General features: G+C 42.5%; 4 protein-coding genes across 4 annotated transcripts; 2 read left to right on the forward strand and 2 right to left on the reverse strand.

Annotated features, from left to right (window-relative positions):
• The first annotated feature begins 583 nt into the window (after positions 1-583).
• On the forward strand, positions 584-5214 carry LOC143321641 (uncharacterized). Its single transcript, XM_076732095.1, has 12 exons — positions 584-713; positions 1292-1885; positions 2404-2463; positions 2571-2623; positions 2708-2852; positions 2981-3369; positions 3462-3690; positions 3797-3911; positions 4115-4229; positions 4326-4437; positions 4676-4788; positions 4974-5214. Exons 2-12 carry the CDS (start codon positions 1304-1306, stop codon positions 5041-5043), a joined length of 1983 nt encoding a protein of 660 aa, XP_076588210.1. The 5' UTR covers positions 584-713; positions 1292-1303; the 3' UTR covers positions 5044-5214.
• Positions 5215-5966: 752 nt separating this feature from the next.
• On the forward strand, positions 5967-6916 carry ch25hl1.1 (cholesterol 25-hydroxylase like 1, tandem duplicate 1). The gene has a single exon (XM_076733630.1). It carries the CDS (start codon positions 5982-5984, stop codon positions 6813-6815), a length of 834 nt encoding a protein of 277 aa, XP_076589745.1. The 5' UTR covers positions 5967-5981; the 3' UTR covers positions 6816-6916.
• Positions 6917-7849: 933 nt separating this feature from the next.
• Positions 7850-11884, reverse strand: kti12 (KTI12 chromatin associated homolog). Its single transcript, XM_076732783.1, has 9 exons — positions 11656-11884; positions 10893-10944; positions 10752-10804; positions 10621-10676; positions 10454-10533; positions 10138-10297; positions 9965-10027; positions 8772-8840; positions 7850-8057 (listed from the first exon to the last, which is right to left on the reverse strand). The coding sequence occupies exons 1-9, from the start codon at positions 11804-11806 to the stop codon at positions 7914-7916; spliced, it is 828 nt and encodes a 275-aa protein (XP_076588898.1). The 5' UTR covers positions 11807-11884; the 3' UTR covers positions 7850-7913.
• Positions 11885-13153: 1269 nt separating this feature from the next.
• znf592 (zinc finger protein 592) lies at positions 13154-20597 on the reverse strand. Its single transcript, XM_076732781.1, has 9 exons — positions 20427-20597; positions 17739-19954; positions 17077-17255; positions 16814-16987; positions 16556-16715; positions 15912-16172; positions 15577-15689; positions 15341-15482; positions 13154-15241 (listed from the first exon to the last, which is right to left on the reverse strand). Exons 2-9 carry the CDS (start codon positions 19932-19934, stop codon positions 14861-14863), a joined length of 3606 nt encoding a protein of 1201 aa, XP_076588896.1. The 5' UTR covers positions 19935-19954; positions 20427-20597; the 3' UTR covers positions 13154-14860.
• Positions 20598-21733: the final 1136 nt, after the last annotated feature.

Below are 21733 nucleotides of genomic sequence, written 5' to 3' on the forward strand. Positions count from 1 at the left end.
TTTCATTTTTTGCTATTCTGATGTTTAAAACTTACTTCAACAGGCCCACACTGCTTCAGCAGGGCCTGCTGTAGGTTTACTGTGAAAAAGATGAAAAAAGTGTTGAGAAAACAATCTCACCACAAGGTCCGTTTAGCTGCTCTGGAGCTTTCAATCAAAAGGTCTAGCTCACCTACTGAATTGGACTTGTGGTGTAATGTTTTCCCACATCAAGAATGAATTTTGAACCTCAGCTTTTAAGCCAACAAGGATGTCCTGCCACATGACTAACTCCAGAGCAAACTCCATCTGCTGATAAAGATAATGTGATATGATTGAAATGCAGAGTAGTTACTCAATAAACCATGTGCAGTGAGACTGTTTATTGCTCTTTCCAAATAAATGAACTTTGAACCTGAGGAGAGACGTGCACTGACCCTCCCAATCTGTAGAGGGCGACAAAATGGATTTCTATCCACAGGGACCTTTCGACAGCCTGTAACTAAAACCCCCATAACCTTTATACAATACAGCCGAATGGACCCGATTGTTCCCCCAAGCGAATCGGAACTTTTCGTTGTACGTGATGACGCAAAACTACTGCGCTCTTGTTTAATACGCACGCTTCTTGTCGCACGTAGCGGAATCACTTGACAGGTAGCAGTTCGAGCTACTTTTTAACTCTTCTCTTTACACGGAATAAACCTTTACGCGGACCCTTGTGTTTATTTCAGGTAACGTCATCTTCCAACAATAACTTATTTGTTCTGAATTGAGTCGGACACTTGTCCCTTACAACTGTGCGTAAAGTTAAGCTAACGCCTGTCTTTTTAGTGCTCATAGTGAATACTGGACTGGTTAACATTAGAGCAATGTGTGAACAACTTAACAGTCTGCTATTAGGAGGGTAACGTTATCCTACTTAAATACAATTAAAGATGATGCGGACGATGAGTGGACCCCTGTCTATTTGTGTATGCCAAACGTAGGAAACCAGTTACCACAAAAACCATATAGATCGCTAGATCATCCTAGTTTAGCTTTAAAAGAGATTAAAGTCCATCAGATACGCCATTAAATATAGGTGCTTCTCACGTCCTCTCTTTTTTCATCGGTTAGTTTCTTTTCCGGAAGGGGGCGTGTCTATGATTAACAGCAGCTGTTAGAGTGCAGGTGAAGAAGAGACTTGATTTGACTGGCTGTATCAAAATATGGTATCTATAGTAATAGATGGAGAGAATCTAAATTTCATGTATATGTCAAAGAAGTACTTAAATCTCTACAATCTGTGTTACTCTATTCATTCATCCAGGTGTTAATAAAGATGGAGGATGGTGAGGGCGAGAAGACAGATGAATCAGAGCCTGTGCTTCATACACAGCAGCTTTGTCGCTTCTTCTCTCAAGGAAAACACTGCAATTTTGGCAAGAAATGCAGATTCCTACACGTGAGAGATGATGCCAAAGCTCATGAGAAGGAAACCATCAGGACACCCGGCCAATCAGATGTCACATCTCCAAATTCGGAGGCCCCTGGGGGAAATGTTGGGCCGGGGCCACCTCCCACAGTCAGCCGGCGCCCATGTCGATACTTTATCTCAGGCCACTGCACCATGGAAGACAGATGCCGCTTCTGGCATCCACCACAGTTACCCTCACTGGATGACAGGGCTGTTCCTGGCAATTACGGAAGATCTGCCCAGAGGATGCCACCAGTACCCCGTCCCAGCATCCTCCAGGAGGTCAAGCTTTGTGACCTGACAGAAGATGCCGCGAAGCAGCTTCGAGACACAGAGATCAAGCAGTTGAAGAAGCGTTTTCCCAAAGATCAGCTGATTATTCAGGAAAGAAGTGATGGCAAACTTACTTATTACAGGGTAAAAGTCGAGGCCACTGACCCAGACTGGGTAAACATTTTCTTCTACTTTCTTTCTCTTCTCCTCCTCTGAGAGTTTAGATCTTAAATCCACCCACATATGACTTCTATAATACAGCACAGCACAGTTTTAATTTGTGAACTCCTTAACTGATCAACACAGAGTAACAGCGCCCATGATAATGTTAGTGTGATGGTGTAGTTGTTAATTAGTACAGGATAACATAGGATTTATATCAATTAAACTGCACCGCTGAGATTAAATTAAGCCTATTTGTTAAAGGGGAAATGGGGTAAAGCAGTGATTAAAACTTGGCTAGTTTGGCTCATTTGACAAGTATTTTAGAAGGATTTATTTGATATTCCGCCATCCCCTTATGGTGTTTCTTAGCCACTACGCCCCTGTACTGGGTAAAACCTAGCCAAGTTTTCCTGTAAATCAGTAATGAATTAACTTTTTCATGCTTTGGTTTGATCATAGGCTCCATAGATGAAAATGACACCACAAGAGTATCTGGAAATATGTTAACTCTGCATTTTTACCTCTAGCCTTTTGATCTGAAAGCAGTTGACATCATGGTGAGCTTCCCAGACAGTTACCCCCAGGAGGTAAAGACCAATTCTTCCATTTACATCACATGTCTTGTAATTAAACTATACAGCAAATGGTTGACATGGAAAGATCAGTTCCTCATCACCTTGATATGTTTTCTTAGATTTTCACATTGGACATACCGATGGACCAGGATCTGCCGCTGGTAATGCAAAGGTAAAAGCACGTGCAGTTTTATTTGAACATCTAATGTTTGGAGTCATTTCGCATTAACGTTTCTGTAAATCTCTGGCCACGAAGACATGTACAGCAAGCATCATTGGAGTGGCTTCAAGCCAAGCATGCAACCAATCAGCTTCTTGGAAAGGTAGAGCTGCTCTTCAGGCCTTTTCTTCGCTGGCTCGATCGCAGTTTGGAGAGACTGTTCACTGAAGGGGCCAGGCAGGTGAGAGCACAACCTGCATGGACAGGAGATTATGAAATGTCATCATGTTTTCTCCCTTTTAGTTGACTGAAATTACCTGTAAATACCTGCTGATAATAAGGTTCCTATTGTTTTGAATGTTGTTGCAGTTGAAAAAAGACACTGATTTGGAAAAAGCTGGATTGCAGTTTATATCATACCAGGAGCTCCAGGCAGCAGTGTGTGAAAAATCAGGGAAGGATCACTCATCTGACCCTGCCTCTGCTGATGCAGATGAGGATGTCACTGGTGAGGGGGAATGGGAGAAGACAGAAGGTGAGAGGAGAATGGAGGGAGAGAAGTTAGTGCAGCAGGAGGGATCAGATTGTGATGAAGGGCAGCAGCAGGAGAAAGAGGAGGAGGCCAGTCATTTGGTGGAGAACATCAAGATCAGTGACCCTCGCAGAGGCACAGAGGTGAAGCTGCTGGGACTGAGGCTGGGAGAGAACACAGCCACCGTAGTGGCCCAACAAATCACAGTTTGCCTTCAATGTAACAGGTAAGGGAAAAAGAGCTAAATGCCACATCACAAATTAGTTTGTTTAGTCAGGACCGGCAATGAAAGCGTAACTGTATGTCGACTGTCTGCAGGTGTAAGGTAACTGCAGACCTGACACTGACTGGAAGGACACCCTGCGCGGCTCAGTGTGACAAGTGCAGCGCAAGCATCAATGCTGCGTTCAGGCCCTGCATGCTGCACCATTACAGCGATGTCCTGGGATACCTGGACCTTCACAATGCTACATCTGCTGACCTTGTGCTCCAGGAGTGTGACCTCATTGTGGGCTGCCTCAGCTGCTCCCAGGATTGTCCTGTGCAGGTGATAAAGGATGTCCTGGCTAACACCACACATGTGGAAATCAGCTGCATTAAATGTCCTGATGAAAACGTTCTGAACTAATTCTTTTCTCTGTAATTTTCCTCAGAACCTTTCCTATGGTCAAACAAAGGAGTTTAATTGTGAACACTGCCACAGCAAACTCAGCATTTTGGCTGACAGCACAAGGTTCCAGTACATTCAGCCTCGCGCCAACAAAACAGGTTAGAGCTCACTTACATTTGCTATCAAAAGGATCAGCAAAGGTTTAAGGTCTTGCAACAACAAACTGCCACAGTTGGCTCTCTGACCAGTTACCTCACAGTTATTTAAAAAGATACACACCTTATGCACATGAAAAATGTTTGCTGTACCTAAATAGACCAGACAGGCCAATGTAATGTGATTATTTCCCCACTTCTTGCAGGTTCAAGTGCATTTGCTGTTAATTATAAGATCAGAGATCCTGCTGTGCAAAAGGGGAAGCCACTGCCAGAAAAAGGAGCGTGCAAACATTACAAACAGAGCCATCGCTGGCTGAGGTATCGTCGTCACTGTGTCCTGTCTCATTTGGCATGGAAGCTCTGAGAAGAACTTGTAGAATATCATGAAACCTTCGCGACGTTGACTGCCCTCAGGTTTCCCTGCTGTGGCCGGGCTTACCCCTGTGATGTGTGCCACGATGAGGACCAGGACCACCCCATGGAACTGGCCACCAGGATGATCTGTGGTTACTGCGCCAAAGAACAAGTGAGCTGTGGACATTAGATTTTAGAGGTGCTGCATATAGAATTAAGTACTTTAAAGTATTTATTAAAGGAGTGAGAAACGTAGAGAGGCAGTGCTGGAGGTGCATATGTGCTGTCTTGACTGAGTCATTTCAATCCTTAATTAAAAGCTACTACATTTGCTTCCAGCCAGAAACAGGAATACATAAATGCTGCTGTTGGACTTTCACATTTTAGCCCTGCATTGTTTGTTGTTGCAGTCTTACAGTAATGGAAAGCCTTGCATCAGCTGTGGAAGCATGATGACGAAAGGTACACGCACCAGCCACTGGGAGGGAGGACTGGGATGCAGAAACAAAGTCAAAATGAGCAGGTACACCCCCCCCCCCAACCACGTTTATTCTGATAGCATTATGTTGTCATCAGTTATGTTATAATACACTGAGACAAAAGCAGAGGTTAAACTGTAATGCACAACACAACACAGTGGAAGCAGTGGGAACATTTTATTCAATGAAAAACTGGTTGAAAGGTTGTTTGTTTTTTCTCTCACTTCAGAAATGATCGACAAAAATATGCCAACTCCAATAAAACGGTTTCAAGGAAAGCAGCCAGTGATAAGAAGTAGATGTAGATGAAGAAGAAGAACAAGAACAAGAACAAGAACAAGAAGAACAAGAAGAATCAGGAGGAGGATCAGAATCATCATTGCCTTAATTTGTGAAAACACATTATGTAATTCACTATATGACTTCAATGAAACTGACGATTTTTCCCAATAAATCATGTTGTTATGATCATTTAGTGTGAGAGTGTTTGTCTTTAAATCTGACACATTTATCAAGGTTTTAACTGTTGCATTTAATAGGATAGACAGAAATGAAATGGAGAGAAATGTATGAAGGTGATTTGATCAGATTACAGATCGTATTAAAAGGTAATCTGTTAAATTGAAGATCTCCAGCATCGTAATCCAGCTGTCCTGGTTAGACCTCTCATGTCAGGAGAATGGACAGTGCAATAACTGCTTTAAGTTATCAAAAATACAAAATGTAGATTTGGGACTGACTATTTTATGAAGCATCAGGTGGTCTAAATTCCAAAAATCATTTTGATAGTTTTCCCCTGACATGAATTGACACACCATGTTTCATCAGCACTAAATGAAGTGACTGTTAAATGTTTTCATTTTAAGACGTTGAAGTAGAAGAAGTTATTTTTGGAAAATAAAACGAATATCTATTCTGCAATTTGGGTAATAAGGAAAACAAATATTTTTTCCTTTTTTTCATGCATTAAAAATGTTTAACTTTGCACTAGTTCATAGAATTAAAGCTTATCAGTTTGTTGAGGCTACCGCATGTTCTTGAATGTTTCTGTTAATCTTCTTGTGAAGGTCTGCTTGTTGACATTGAGCTGCTGGGGTGGGGGGGGGGGACCTGCTGGTCTGTTCTGATTGAGAGAAAAGCAGCTTCTGTTGAACCCCACTATATAAAGGCAGAACTTTGTCTTGATCCTGCGCCTTGCAGCAGCAGCAGCAGCAGCCTTCAGTGGCACCACAGTGAGATGATGAACATCAGTGAGCTCCCTCTGCAGCTCCTGCCCTCCAGGGCCTCGGACCGTCTCCTGCAGCCGTTCTGGGATTATTTGCTTTTTCACCACCTGCCTCTCATCTCATCTCCGTTTTTCCCCGTCCTGCTCGCCTTCTCCAGCTATTTCTTCTTCAGCATACCTTTTGCTATGCTGGACCTCTTGGGAGAAAGAGTGCCTTTATTCTATCAGTACAAGATCCAACCAGACAGGCAGCCAACGTTCGGGATGATGGCTAAAAGCTTCATGACAGCGCTGTATAACCACATATTCTTTGTTTTGCCAGCTGTGATAATTAGCATGTTCATCCTGCCCACACCAACCCTGCCACAGGATGCTCCGACTCTATATGAGGTATTCGTAGGTGGGCTGGCTGTGCTTCTCCTCTTTGACACTCAGTACTATATTTGGCATTTCATTCATCACAAGCATCCGCAGCTCTACCGGTGGATCCATGCAATCCACCATGAATACATGGCGCCTTTCTCCTGGTCGACTGAGCAGCTCAGCATCCCAGAACTGATGACTGTTGGATTCTGGAGCAACCAGGACCCAATTCTTTTAAAGTGCCACCCACTGACCACATGGTGCATCACAGTCTTCAGCATCTGGATGTCAGTGGAGGACCACATAGGCTATGACCTGCCGTGGACCCTCAACCACCTGGTGCCTTTTGGTCTGCTGGGCGGCGCTCCGGCTCACGACATGCACCACCAGAAGCCCAGCAGTAACTACGCTCCTTTCTTCAGCCACTGGGACAGAATCTTTGGCACAGCTGTTCCTCTGAAGAAAAAAACTATGAGAAGATAATAACAACTGAACATAAATACATAAATCTGTAAATACTGCATGCTCAGCCGTTTTTCTTCATAAGTTATTGTCACTATTAGCACTGTCACATTTTTGTGAAATCCAATGTTTATCTTGCTATTGGCTCTAAGCATGTGACTAAACATGTGAAAAACAATAAAAAAGTTGTATTTTTTATGGTGTTTCATTCAATAAAACCAAGATTCTCCCACTATAGTTCCTGTGTTACGTGGAATAAGTTGTTCAATACATTATTCTCCATGCATTATGTGCAAAATAACACTTCATTCAAGTCATTCCAATCATATCATCAACAATATTTGCAAGCAAAGCAGGAACTTCCTGCAACTTGTTGTTCTTCTCACAATCTCCTTACATAATTCAAAATCCTTGAAAGAGCCTTTACTCAGCAATATTTTCCTTACAAATTCCACAAAGGAACAAGGAGCTTTTGAACAAGAAAGTTAGTCGGGCCTGTCTCCAAGAGGTCAAGTTCACACATGGAATTCACGTTAATGTGTACTCAAGAAAGTGCTGAGCTTTGAATGTACTGTACAACATGACCTGAAGGTGGAGATCATTAAAGAAAATGACACAGCAAAAACTGTATTTACTGATTATCTACATGCATGCGGAGGCCAGGAATGATAATTAGTAGTGAACGTTCAGGTTCAGTCTTGACCTTGGAAATAGCATCTAGCTGTAGCAAAAAAAAGAAAAAAAAAAAAACCTTAACACAAGGTTCGCTTCCTTGATGTTTCCATGACAAGCAGCCCCATCTGCTGAGGAAGGCCATAAGATGTGGCTCAAGGCTTTGGAAACGCAGGACAAACAGACCTCGAAATGAGATGTTTTTATCAGGCATGTCTTCGGCTTCACAGCTGTCGTGCTTGCTGCACCTCGAAATTAATTTGTACATAATACACAAATGACTGTTTCTCGTCAGGCGATTTTAATTTTTATTCTGATTTTTCTCATTAAACGTTTCCAACTGAATCATTCAAAAACGGACAATAACACACGAACACACGACAAATATTTAAATTATTTATTTGTAAGAGAAAATAAAAAAAAACATGAAACCAATGCTATAAAATCTCAGTGAAGACTCTTATTTAAATACTGCACAAACATGTTGGAGATGTGTCCGGTGTTCGCTGTTGGGTGCATCTTGGTGTAGCTGATGAACTGGCGCCTCAACTTCCTCAGCTCCGCCATGTTGATGCTCCTGGTGAGCTCGATGTTGAACGTCAGGTTAAGGTCATATGAGTTGAAGTCTTTGTGCCTGCAAACTGTTACCCCACCTCATGTTTCCCACAGCACTGAACACTGAAGAAGTGATAAACTGACCAAAGGCACCTGAAGGTCACAGCATCACATCTTAACCTTTCAGGGAAACAACACAATTAAACAACACAAGGTACTGAACGTTACTGATGTAATCTCAAATTGAAATTATGCACCCGTCATTAAAGGTTGACCAGCGGAGAACCTGATGTACTTTTTAGTTAGTCTCAGCTTGAACCAACGTGTTCAAAGGAGAAAATCAAAGTGTCTGAAATGGTGCAGCTGCCAATAAAAATCCACTTATCTATGTAATTTGGTTTCTCTCCTCCATACATATCCCGCAGTATGCTATTACAGGCAAGACCTTTAACCTTTAAAGTGAACGTTTGCTGTGCTTTTCATTTAAGTTCTTTGATGGACAGGCATTCATGCACCTTCCCCGTCTAATACGTCATTTCATATGGAGGACTTTGCCTCCTGCTGGTGAGCGAATATGACTTTCCTCAGGAGGTAGGTGATGACAATGACTCAGCATGAATTTTCATCATTAGCTGCGAAAGATCACTGCTACCTGGAGTCGTGACGTCACATATGGAAGCAAAACTACCAATATCTAATCGAAAATGTGGACATGTAAATGTACCAAAAAAAAAAAAAAAAAAAGGATATCTTTTCTGTCGCTCCTGGAACTGAGATGAGATCCCCGGGAACACTTGTCTTCTGTGCGTTAAAAATTGCCTTAAAAAAAAAAAAAAATGCATTACATAACAGGACTGATGAATCAAAATGAGAAAAGTACATTTACAGGGAATTTGTTCAAAAATAGTAGGACTGTATCAACTTTTTTTCCATCCAAAGCTTCTATTTTATTAAATTACTTACTATAATTCGTCAGTTTGTCAACATAAATATGTGTAGGCATCAGGCTAATCAAATAAAGGCATACAATAACAATAAAATGCTAATTGCGGCCTTAGGCTTATTGAAACATTATACTACTACAAAAACAGCAACAAAAGAAATCCGAACATTTCAAATTGAAGTGCTTTATATTTACTCAAATTGTCAGTGTGACCGACACTCACTCACTGTACAAAGGACAGGGGCTGTAAGCTAGGTAAGCTAACTAGCCTCCACCAGCTTGATAAATGAAAACATTTAACTTGATCAAGAAACAAGAAATAATTAAAAAAAAGGATCTGAAAGCAGCATTCGAATGTCAGCGTCATGAATGAGGCTTTGAAGCTTCAAACTATTTTTGGTACAGCCCAAAAAAATAGTTTACGAAGATGAAAATGTCATCATCCATACAGACTTCAGTTTGGAAGACCATGCAACACAGAAGACACTGTTCAGGCCACTAACAGGTGCACTCAATAGCTTATTAAGGGAACAGAGCGGGTGATTTCTTATTGGCTAACAGCAATTAGCAGACACAACTCATCACATGGGCACGTCAATAGGTAGATAAATAATTACAGGAGGATACAAAGGTATTTAAAAAACAGGATGCTCGAGCACACGCCAATAAGCAGGTAACGCTGACGTCAACAGAGGGAAGGCACACTGGTGATTGCAACCCATTAGAGCCAAGAACGTCTTACCAGGTGTAGCAGACAGCTGACGTCATTACTGCCCTTTGGACAGCAGAGCCAGTTTCCTCCCATTCCTCCATTGTGCAGCTGTTTCTTGTAACAGAAACGTCAATAATCTCACATTTGTTTGTCTGCTCACCGCTATTAGCCGATAAGCTGTCACTCGCTCTGTTCCTGATTTCTTATTCATGTTCACGTCATGAGGGAAGATCGGCTGGCTTCAGCAAAAACAATCTCCCACAGAGGAAAAAAAATACGAAGACATACCATTAACACGTCCTGTGTGATCTTGTCCAACTCGTACAGGAAGTTTGAAGAGGATAAAGGTTGCTGCAGAGAAAAAGATGCTTTTACCATCAGATTGTCAAAAAGGCAGCATGACAGAGTTTACATCTACAGACAAAACAACAACAAAAACATGTGTAAGGGACATCCCTTACACTCTGTGTGGACTGGTTCGGAGGAGGTGCTTTTCTTTTGAAAAGCGCATCAGAAATGGCCTCATACGGGACCGGGTCGTCTTTCAGGACGGTGAAGAGAGGACTGTCCCACCGGTTTCTGGAGTCTGGAGCTTCAAATCTCAGCACTAATGCATCAAAGCTGCAAAAGACAAAGCAGATGACAGACAAATTACGCAAACAAAACTTTGGACAATGACAGACATAAAGGTACTTTTAAAGCCTATCCAAATGTAAAGACAGTCCATTCAGAGACTGACACGCACTCTGACCGTATGTGTGGAAGCCTCTCACTCACATGTCCTGGTTGTACTGCTCAGCAGCATCTCTGCTGGTATTCCAAGTGGAGCTCACTTCATCTGACGTCAAACAGTACACCTTCATCAAAAGAAAGCATATGATTAATGTTTGGCTAATAGTTTTTTCAGATACTAAATCCATCAGTTATTTCACAGGTACACTTACCACACAGTGTGGTGTCTGTGCGTGTTTGATGAGACAGAACAGTTCATAGCGGTAGCCTGTAAGGTATTTCAACTTTAAAGGCAAAATCAAAATCAAATATAAAGTCTGCATAGCATGTTAGCAAGATTTACCTTTTATGTAATTTAATGAATCCAGAATGACAATGTGATCCTTGTTGACTTTCCTAAACACCAAATTATAAAAGTTAAACTGGCTGCGATGGCAGAGCGTCACTGATGTTTCTAATGCAAACACCAATGTGAAAAACCCACCTCTCTACTTCAGCTTTCAGAGATGCTCTGACGTTTTTCTCCTTTTGGGAATCTGCAACACATCCAACAAGGTTAAAAGACAGCAGAAGTCTGAGGTTACTTTTGAGGAATCCAGCTCTCCTATTGTGACTTTGATATTAAACGGCAGAAGTGTAATTCCTAACTAAGAAAGATTTCATCAATTAATCTGCCAATTACTTCAATTAATTTAAAAAAATCTTATTGCTGTATAATGGTGTTGTCTGTTTGTAAAAGTGGAAAAATGTATAGTTTATACTGTATGGAAAATATTGACCAATCCTGGTAAGTGATGTAGTTTAGCAGTAAGAGCCTTTAACATAGTCTAAGTCAGTGATGACACTCACGCCAAACTCCATTCAAAATTCTATTAATTTAACGCAAACTCGAATAACCACACATATTCACGGTGGTACACGAGTTATTAGTTTAACATAGAGTAGATTATACACTTAACAACACGACAGAAACATGTTTACCTCAGTAACAGCATCTTTTTTCGTTTAGTTAACTGTGTTATTTACCACATTTCCTCCCCAGTTAAGTTAGCCTCAGTTCACTGCGAAGCCGCTCATCCAGCAGCGTGAAATACTGCGACTGCATTAAAAAATATGAACGGTTTGGCGGATATTTAACATGTAAGCGGAGTTTCCAACATACCTCTTGACCATTAGCAAAAACTGAGCGGCTACAAACAAGCAATAAGCAAGTGAATGGACACATAGCTAATGTTAGCTTAACTTGCCTGCGTACACAGTGTTTTTCTCAACGTCCAGGGCTCCATCTCCCACAATGTGGACCTTTCGGTCACAATTCTGCTCAAAATACACCTTCAGCTCTTCTGCCCTTCGTGTTTTACCACTACAGGGATAACCACACATCACTATCAGAGGCATAACTACTGAGTTTTGTTAAATAAGTCAACCTGAGTTGTGATGAAAAGCATGTTGCCCTGTTACCCGGATATGATTCCTACACTCACCAGCAGGAGGCGCCACAGAGTCAACATACGGTTTATAACTGGCTTTAACGCTGATTTTGGCCATTCTTCCATATCAGCCACATATATTATAACAATTATGTGAAAATACTTTAACAGAAATGAAACACGTAATAATATTACAATAATATTTCAAACCACAAAAAAGCAACAAATCAGATGTGGCTTTCAGCACTAGTTTATTAACAGGTTCATAACTGGAGGCAAGAACAGAGCAGCACTCTGTATATACATATACAGTGTAACAGCACATTAAAAAACTCAAACATATTCATATTGGAGCTTTTAAAACCCTCCTCTTCATCAATGAGGTTTCATAGTGTTACAGTAATGGTGTAACAACTGATGGTTGAAATGTTCCTCAAGCAGGCTCCCCTCCTCCTCTACATGAAAGAAATGAAAGAAATAATCAGTTAAAGATAATAAGGATAACAACAATAATAGTAGTAATAGTGATAATAGTAGTAATAATAATAATAATAAACTAACATTTCCTGTTTCTGCTGTGTTAGTTGGGACGTTTTTAACATCTGAATGAGCAGTGCCTGCAGGTCTTCCCCTCGGTACTGAGGACTACCATCTCTGACTTCAGTGGGGACATTCACATCTTCAAAGGCAGACTCCATGAAGGAACTGTCCACAACACTTTTCTTGCCCATGAAATGCCCTTAATTGACACAAAATTCAACCTCAATGTAAACAGTATTTGAAAACACAGCAGAAAACTCTGATTTACCGGAGTAATGTTATTTCTCTTACCTGTGGCCCACAGATTCCCTCTGGGATTCACCTTGATCTTTGAAACTTTATTTCTCAGCTCAGTTAAATCAAGAGTCATTGAAGATGTCATGGCAATGTAGGAGACCAGGATGAAAAAAAACAGGAATCCTGTTGGGCAGATCTTCGTCAAAGTGCCTTTCATTCCTCAAACGTGTTCTTCACAATTTGGCTGCCCTTTAATTAAACTCTCCGCTCTCCTGTCACTTTGGGGACAGGCAGTTATATGCAGAGAGGATGGGCTTAATATTCTAATGAGATGAAGTCATCCATCTGTGGTAGGTCTCTTATTGGGCAAATGATGCACATTGGAGTGACGTGCCATACTGACTTGCTATGACAATTGTAAATGACCTCAATGCAAAACCCCTAATTATCACACCCCAGTACCATCAAATACATTCCTCCCTCCCGTCCGGTACTTTAACACACAAACCAGTCGGTCACACAAAAGACAAAGCTGATATATAATTATATGCACCAATTTATTTGTGAGTACTGAACGTAAACATTACAGCAAGGCACATGGGCCACTGCATGCTGAATAGATGTAATGGCTTAAGAAATGCTGTGAATCCAGAGTTCATTGGCTACTGTATGTACACACTTTCCTATACGAGTCCTCATTGTACACAGTATCAAAAGTACAAATATCTTTCAACGAGCGTAACAAAAGAACAAGTCATTCTTCTCAGCCGGTGCAGTTTGACAGCTGCAGGGCTGCGATTTAAGGACTTAAGATAACAGAGAAATAAAAAGCTCATATAGCACTTAAATAGAAAAGTTCACTTGCCAAGTCAAGTCAATATGACCACATAGCCTTACTTTCATTCCGAAAATAATTTATAAAATTGAATAATGTGGGATAATACACATTTACTAATTTTTACATTGCACTGAGATTACCTGCAACTCCTCAAATACTTTCATTTAACAATCACTGCCATTAACCATGGAGGTAGGAACTGTCATGTATTCAATACAAAACAAGAAGTGCTGCTTTACAAAGCGAGACCTGTGAGCAGAGAGCACCCACCACCATGAGGACAGACCTTCAGTCATCGTGGTTTGAACAAACTCCTCTGATCCGACTCGTCTTATTATCACGAGCGACTTCGCGTCAACAGGTCCCGATTTCTAAAACATCGCCTCCGATATGCTGTCAGACTTCACTTTCACACCTGCTCTGGATCATCCAAAACAATGTACCCTGATTTGACATAACATTGACTGTCCACTTGCCTGAAAAATACACTTCGGGCAATTTGAGGTATTTTCAATACTGCTGTGCCACACATGCAATACCTCTCCATGTCTCCCATGAACACTCATTCATAAACAGAAAAAAAAAAAAAAAAAAAAAAAAAGGCCGAATCTGGACAGAACACATGCACCCACCAAACACGTTCAATGAACATAAAAACAAAAGCATTTCAGAATGCTTCGTCAAAACAAAGTCCCGTTCTTATGCGCAGCCTAACCTCTGCAGGCTTCGCCCAGCGAGGCAGCTCGCCTGCATCTCATGTCACACGATAGTTTTCAAACAACTCCGAAAAAACACGGCTTTTCAATGAATACTGAACTTCGCGATGTTTGGTAATAAACGTTGACAATTCTGGCTTTGTAACTGCAAATTCATTGCAACAAATGTCGTGTCATACAAACTGAATCCCATTCAGGTAATAGTGTGTCGCATCCGATATGTCAGACAACATTTAAGCAATTAAAAATGACATATAACAAAGGCGAAAATCCATCCCTTCACTCTTACATCAATCAATACCAGACCTAAAAACTAACAGACATTCCTGAGTCTCCTGACAGGGTGGATGAAACAGGTCGGGGGGGGTGGGGGTGGGGGGGTAGAAGGAAAAATTGTCTGTAATATGTGTGCAGTAACGTCTGAAAGGTAAGATGAATATATTACTAACATGCAAAGTTAAATAAAAACAATTGAAAAATGTATATTTATTTGTCCTCTCCGTTATGAAAATACTGCTCTTTACTAAATATTAAGGATCTGCTTGAATATACTGCACAACCTCTGAGGAGCTCGAGAGAAAAGGCTGAAACACTGTGTACCACCTCCGCGCAGAACATCAAGCATCCCTTACTTTCACATGAAAACCGAAGATATTAAAGCAGCTTTAAAGAGCAGCTGAGGCGGCTCTCGCTACCGGAGAGAGACTGCGTGTGTCTGAGCCTGAGTGCTCAGCTTTAAGTTACAGTCCGTGCTCTGCTCCTCCTCCTCCTCCTCCTCCTGCCCTTCCTCCCCTCTCTCTTCTTCTTTGACTTTGTGAACAATGAAAAGGTGTCTGTTGAGGGACAGCACGGATGTGAAACACAGGCCGCAGTGAAGGCACTGAGGAGTGTTTTCATCAGTCTTATGCTGTGGTATGTGCTGCTGGAACTGTGTCCTGTCGTCTGTGGTGAAACCACACTTTGAACAGCGGAACTGAGTTTTCAGACGCTTCGCCGAAGGAGCCTCGACGGCGCAGGTACGATCCCGCCCCTCCTCCTGCGCGTCCACGGCAGGCCTTTCTGATACAGGCCCCTACAAATCACACAAGTCACACACTTATGATTAAGTCATTTTCATACCTCTTGGATTTGTGCCTGCAGTCGTTAATGTTAAAAACAAAAGAAAAGCTACCTTGCCCGAAGCCTCTTTTGATTCCTGGGTGGCTGTTTTTGGCATTTGGCTAAGATCAGGATTTTTGATTCCGTGCATTAGACTGATGTGATTCTTCAGCATCACGCTCGTCATGAAGACCGTCTTGGTTTCTGTGCAATACCTGTATTAGTGTCACACACAAAATGGAATGAAAACAGATCTGAGAGATGTCCCGGTTCATTTGACTTGTTCATTTTCCAAGATAAAAATCTTACCAACAAGTATAAATTTTCTTTTTTCCATCATGGTCATTGCGAATATGTCTTCTCAGACTGGTGGTAGAGTTGAAAGACTGCTCACAATGTCGACATGGATGCCTCTTCACTGACTGTCGAAGACATAAAGGTGAGAGCAAACAAACATTACAAAGAACTGAAAAGGTTTCAGCTCATTTAAACTGTACTTGACGTAATCACACATGGTGAATGAGTTCATTCTCTGCACACAAGTGACACATTAAGAATTCATTTATTACTAAAAAAGTTTATTGAGCATCAGCCGTTAATGTTCTGCTTGAACACATGTTCATTTCATCATGGGGAAGTCTCACCTTTCCGTGGGTGGTCTTCACATGAGAAACGTAGGAGTCCCGTTCGGGGAACCACTGGAGACACTCCCCGCACGTCCAGCCGGTGGGCTTCACGCGAGGTCGGCCGTCCTGCTCAGCCTTTTTTCTCGGACTATCTGTGCGTTTAACAGGGCTGTAGCTCTTCTGCTGCTGGACAGGATGAGCATCCTGGGGCCAGTCGGCACTGTCTGTTTGTTTACTGCTGTTCTCCATCTCTGCTGTCATGTTTCCTACATGCACGTCCTGCGAAAGAGAAAACACATGAGAAAAATGGCGAGCAGCGACTTCATCCTCTGCCTCATGTCAATGACCGTAAAGATCAGAGGTTATCCAGCGCTGTACGTGAAAAGCTCACATAACGGTGAGCTTTACCGGACTTTAATAATGCTTCTGAAGCCTCAGGTTAAACATCTCTTTTGCATAATTTCCGTGGGAATAATGTAAATTAGCAGCCTACGGCTATTCGCTTTCATTATGCAAGTTCCATGCATCCAATAGGTAACCAATTATGCAGATAAGCATAGAAACAGATAGCACGTAATCAAATCCAACCCCGAAACACATGCCCAATAGATGACTTGCAGGGACAACATACACAACACCAACAACAAGCAATCAGGGCTCACCTTGAAGTGCTGCATTAACAGCTGCTTTTGTGGAAAGACCGAGTTGCATTCTGGACACTTGAACACGCACGTAACACGCTTGTTGGCATTCTGGTGGAAATGCTGAAACAGTAACTGCTTTTTCTTGAACACCGTCTCACATGAACACTTAAAGATTGACCTGCAGAAGAAAGAGAAAAGCGGTAAGATGAACTGTTATAAAAAAAATAAAATAAAACAAACAGCTTGTACCAGCCAGGTCATGAGAGGCTCACTTACTGAGGGGATATTTTGTCAGCACTGTGCTTATTTTTTAAATGCACTTCACAGCTGTCAGTGGTCTTGAAGGCAACTGGACAGATGGAGCACTTGTAAAAGACTTCACAGTGTTTCTCCTCAATGTGACTCTTTTGTCCTTGAAGGGTTTTGAAAACCATATCACAGTGAAGACATCTGAAAACAAAGGAAACACAACGCCACCTTTATGTCATCGCTGCACTGTATTTTTCAATAAGGCCTGCGTTTCGTGCTTGCTTACTCACTTGTACCAAGCCTTGCGAGCATAGTGCAGACAGTTTTCCTTGACGTGCTTCTGAATGTCTGCAGAACGACTCAGCGCACCACACTCTGGACAGCAGTAAGGGGACTTGTGTGCGTGAATGCGTTGGTGAGCTCTGAAGCTGCACTTGTTGGGTAACAGCATGGAGCACACCTTACACATCTGTTTTAGAAAACGAAGCGAAACAAATAAAGATAAATGTGAAATGTGGAAAACACATAAATACTGGTCACAGCACCTTTACAGGATAGGTCTGGTAATGTTCTATATTTTTCTTATTGTCAGCAAATTAAAAGAAAAGACTAACAATGAATTGATCCAAAAAACAAGTGTTATACTCTTAGCCATAGCCTTTTCCTCTGTGCTGTACAAAAATGGTTAAAAACACAAGTTAGCCACAGGCTAACTGGGCACCATGTTCACTCATTATAATGAATGTGTTTATCTTGTTTTCAGTCCCACATACACCCCCCCCCCCCCCCCCCCCCCCACACACACACACACACGCACACACACACACACACACTGAGGAATTCATAAAGTGTTAAGAGATGAACATACTGTTAACTTTGGTCTTTCACTGGGATTGTTGACAATAACAAAAATCACCAGCCATATCTTTATATCAACAAAACATCCACTCACCAGTCCTTCCACATCCTCTGATGGCCTCTGGTAATGGCCTGCTAACGCTTTGTAGTCTGGTAACTGCTTGTTACACTCCAGGCATCGGAGTCGGTGGCGAATGACATTGTCTGGATACAGGGGCAGGACAGGTTGGTTTTTAGATGAGCGTGACGGTGAGGTGTAAGAGTCCGCGTTCACAGGCTCACTGCTCAGGGGTGCAAACATTTGATCCTCTGCTATGGGTTTCATATGGAGCTGTGTGCACTGCATGACCGTGCCATTGTTCTTGTGCTCTCGCGCGTGTGCCAACAAGGCACACTTGTTGAAGAACACCATCGTCTTTGCGCAGTGCATACATCCTACTTCAATGTGAACACTCCTCCTGCTGTAATGATACACGAGACTCCTCTCCACCCCGAAGGAGTCCCCACACTCGAGGCAGCAGTATCCGCGTGGTGGAAGGCTGATATTGCTCTCCGGAGGGGGGTTCAGGTTGGGCACATATGTAGGCACAGGGTTGGCATTGTTCAACAGTCGGTTTAAGGTTCCTGCTGCTGTGTTGGGAGTGGACGTGCAAGGATAAGGTTTGGCTGTTTTGACCTGATGCACCAGTGGGACAGTGCTGTACACTGTAGAGGAGAGTGTGTGTTGGCTTTGTTGATGAGAGGAGGACCGTGCGGCGACTGAAGCGGCAACACTGTGAGGGACCAGGTTAAGACTAGCTAAGTGCATTGCTTTGGGAAGGAAGTTTGTACTAGTTGTGTGGCCTGCTGTGGCCGATCCTCTCTTTGGTTTCTGCCCCTGATGTGCAACAGATCGTTTGACAGGACCACTAGTATTATGGAATATTGCTGTGGACTGCATTGTGCCTGACCTCCTGGAGTTAGACTCCGACTTGTTGTGTAAAACTTTCGGTGAAGACGTACTAGCTGAGGTACCTTTAGTCTGAACGATGCTGTCAGCAGCCGCACTTTGAGACTGATGAGGAGACATATTGTAGTAAGAATCTTCACTTATCATACTCTGTGATGGAGAGGATTCATACGCAGAATGAACTTCATCTGTCTCTGAATCTGGCAGCACACTGGTGACCGTGCGCTTGATCTGCCCTGACGTGGTTTTGATGGTCTTGATTCGGACCCTGGGTATGGCTGGGGGTGATCCAGATGCCACTGCGGGGGAGGCTTTGCCACTACTATCACTGCAGATGCTCACAGGGCTGTCAGAGGGCTTCATCAACCGTTTCACTGTTTCAAGAGGACTTCTGGGGCTGCGTGGGGATATAGGCACGTTAGGGCTTGCTTTCATGCAGTCATTCTGGACGGCTGATGACTCCCTGGGATCTTTTCTAGCATTCAGAGCCACCAGAGCCTCAAGGCAAGAGGATAATTTAGATGTTTGAGATTTTACAAGTGGATAAGGAGTGGGAACATCCATTGAGGTTCCCGTATTGCAGTTGGTCTCAATAAAGTTCTGGTTACTGCTCGGCGGGAGAAGCGCTCTGTGTATTCTGGATGTTTTATCTGTTTCGTTGCTGACACAGATATCTGAGGGCTCCTGGCCTCTACTGCTTCCTGTTCTGCTCCTCTGAACATTCTTGGAACTATCAGAGTCCTTTGGACACTCATCAAACATGCTGAGATCCAGTTTTTTTGGATTGTCGGGGAATGAAGGCTCCACCAGAACTGAAGCCTCTGGGAAACAGGGTCTCTCTTTTGGATGCATTTCATCTCTACTACACTGAGGGTCTTCAGACTCAGGACTAGAGATGGGACTAAAATGGGAAAGTGACTGGGAAAATATTGGCGTTCCGTCAGGCTTGTGCTGAATAGGTGCCTTTCCAAGAAGCTCTCTTGAACTCTCCCCATTCAAAGCAGAGACAAATGATTTGGAAAAGCCAGTGTTAGTTGTCTCTGCAGAGTCAATGGCAGTCTCTTGTCCCCTGAATCCATTTTGCAATGCCGGTCCAAAACCTTCCAATGACTCCTGGCGGCTTGTGTTTTTCACAATAACACTTACAGCAGGAATATCCGCTGTTGTGACAGCTTGGTTACTCAATAAGCTATCATCCAGACATATCCCTGTGTGCTTCAGTTGACTCTCTGTCTCCTCGTGACTCCCCTGGATGGGCTCTTTGGCGTCCAACCCAGTGGCATCTGGGATGTCAAAGGCAGCCAGAAGATCATCAAAATCTGGGGTTTTCATGTCACCCATGGCTGCACAGGGTCATAAACCTACAGAAGCACATACACAGTTAATTCAGTGTGTTATCTTTAAATTTACACCGTGGGCACTGCAGGCACAGCTTGTCATTACAAGACAGATGTTTTACAAGCGGACCAAGAACTGTTTAACAGCTGGGTAATGTCCTCTATGCTAACGTTAGCTTTAGCTAGCAAGCTAAACGTTAACAAGGTTTGCATGTCTTCGTCTATGCAGCTATTCTGTACTAAGGCATGCATTAGCACACAATTATATAGGTAAATACACATTTCACACAGTGTAATATGACCCTAATGTCACAAAAAATCAACCACTTTATAGTCCGATCTATATGAAAGTTGTTTTCGCTGTTAGCGTAGCTGTGGCTACATAACGGCAGTCAAGACAGCCAGTTAGCAATTTAGCTTAGCAGCATGCTATCGCGCACATCCTTTAGTCAAGCTCGTAAAACACGTCACTTTATCGATGCACGGGTGCGCTTACCATTGGATCCGGTTGTGTTTCACAGCTCTAGTAAATTAGCTATATAGCTAGATAACCGTGAAGGGTAAGTGAGTGCCAGCTAGGTTTGGCTGCTGCAGGGTTTCATAGCTAGGCTACAGGCTACTAGCGTTAACTTCGTTTTCCTTTCCTCGAGCTGGATGACAGGAGCCCTCGACGCTGTCTTACAGACGAGAGGCGGTGCCATGGACCGCCTGAGATGTTCCTGTTACATATCCCCCAAAAAGAAGGATTCATTATGTTCCATGGATCAGCAGCTACATAAGCGCTGCCATGATTGCATCTGCAGTCAGAGTTAGGTATGTAAGGCATTAGCTTAATACCAGACTTACAGCATGGCAACCTGGCAGTGGACAATGAGTGGGTGTGCCCTGTGAAATAAAGTAACGAGGAACTGAACTTAGATGGATTATCAATGAAACTGGTCCAATATTTGACGCATTTTCATCATGTGAAATGTCAGTACTAATACAGTAATTGGATCTGACAAAAACTGGAACCCCAGATTTTCAGTGGTATGTGTCTGTAATTTGTTGTGTGTTATGTGCTAGTCTCCTTTGGGGAGGAGGGAAAGGTTCCGCTTTTAGGTTCCCCGGAAGATCCATGACCTCAAGAGCCTCCAAGTTGGGCCTGTGTGTTTTTAGGAGGGAGTTGAAGGAATAAGGGTTTTTCATTTTTTAACCTGTAAGACAACTTTGAGGGCAAAAAATTCTCAAAATCTTCCTTCCCGCTAGCCAGGCTGTAAAGCGATAACACCAGTTCCTGTTAAGTTTATGAAGGCCTGCAGCACTTTGGTACCAGATTAAAAAAGAAAAAAAAAGCTTCACTAAGTAATTTAACTAAGTGGAGTATCAGTGACCATATCCTTTAAAGACAGTCAGTAGTTACAGGACGATAATATAATAAGATGAAACAAACCCAAAGACTATTTATTGTCATCTGTTAGTCTGTGAGTAAAGAATAATTCATATTCAAATAGGATTAAATGGAGTAATGGACACACTAAATGGTGAGATACTGCATAAATTCAGTTAACTGAGTCTGCTGGCATACGAGTTGATAGTGTACATGAAAAGGATATCCTGGCTTATTAAACCAAGGCATTTAATGTCATGTTCCAAAATCTGTTCAGGTCGTTACTCTCTGCTAATGAATTTCAAGGTCTGCAAGGCTTTCTGAAAACTTAGTGAACACAGATGTCCTGTACCGTTAAACAGGAATGAATGTTTCTCATATCCATCCAGACAGACTGAGCTGCCATTGAGTGTCACGGACCATGGACAAACCCA

This window comes from Chaetodon auriga, chromosome 6, assembly GCF_051107435.1.
Source record: "Chaetodon auriga isolate fChaAug3 chromosome 6, fChaAug3.hap1, whole genome shotgun sequence".
Taxonomy (NCBI): domain Eukaryota; kingdom Metazoa; phylum Chordata; class Actinopteri; order Chaetodontiformes; family Chaetodontidae; genus Chaetodon; species Chaetodon auriga.

Coding starts and splice junctions, on each gene's coding strand:
- LOC143321641 (XM_076732095.1), top strand. CDS start 1,304: ATGGAGGATGGTGAGGGCGAGAAGACAGATGAATCAGAGCCTGTGCTT. Junction 3,370..3,461: donor GTTTGCCTTCAATGTAACAG/GTAAGGGAAAAA, acceptor GACTGTCTGCAG/GTGTAAGGTAACTGCAGACC. Junction 4,230..4,325: donor CAGAGCCATCGCTGGCTGAG/GTATCGTCGTCA, acceptor GACTGCCCTCAG/GTTTCCCTGCTGTGGCCGGG.
- znf592 (XM_076732781.1), bottom strand. CDS start 19,934: ATGGGTGACATGAAAACCCCAGATTTTGATGATCTTCTGGCTGCCTTT. Junction 16,173..16,555: donor TGTTAATGCAGCACTTCAAG/GTGAGCCCTGAT, acceptor TCTCTTTCGCAG/GACGTGCATGTAGGAAACAT. Junction 15,690..15,911: donor TGAAGACCACCCACGGAAAG/GTGAGACTTCCC, acceptor TGTCTTCGACAG/TCAGTGAAGAGGCATCCATG.
- ch25hl1.1 (XM_076733630.1), top strand. CDS start 5,982: ATGATGAACATCAGTGAGCTCCCTCTGCAGCTCCTGCCCTCCAGGGCC.
- kti12 (XM_076732783.1), bottom strand. CDS start 11,806: ATGCCTCTGATAGTGATGTGTGGTTATCCCTGTAGTGGTAAAACACGA. Junction 10,298..10,453: donor GAGCAGTACAACCAGGACAT/GTGAGTGAGAGG, acceptor TGTCTTTTGCAG/CTTTGATGCATTAGTGCTGA. Junction 8,058..8,771: donor TTCCAGGAGCGACAGAAAAG/ATATCCTTTTTT, acceptor CTGACGTTCAAC/ATCGAGCTCACCAGGAGCAT.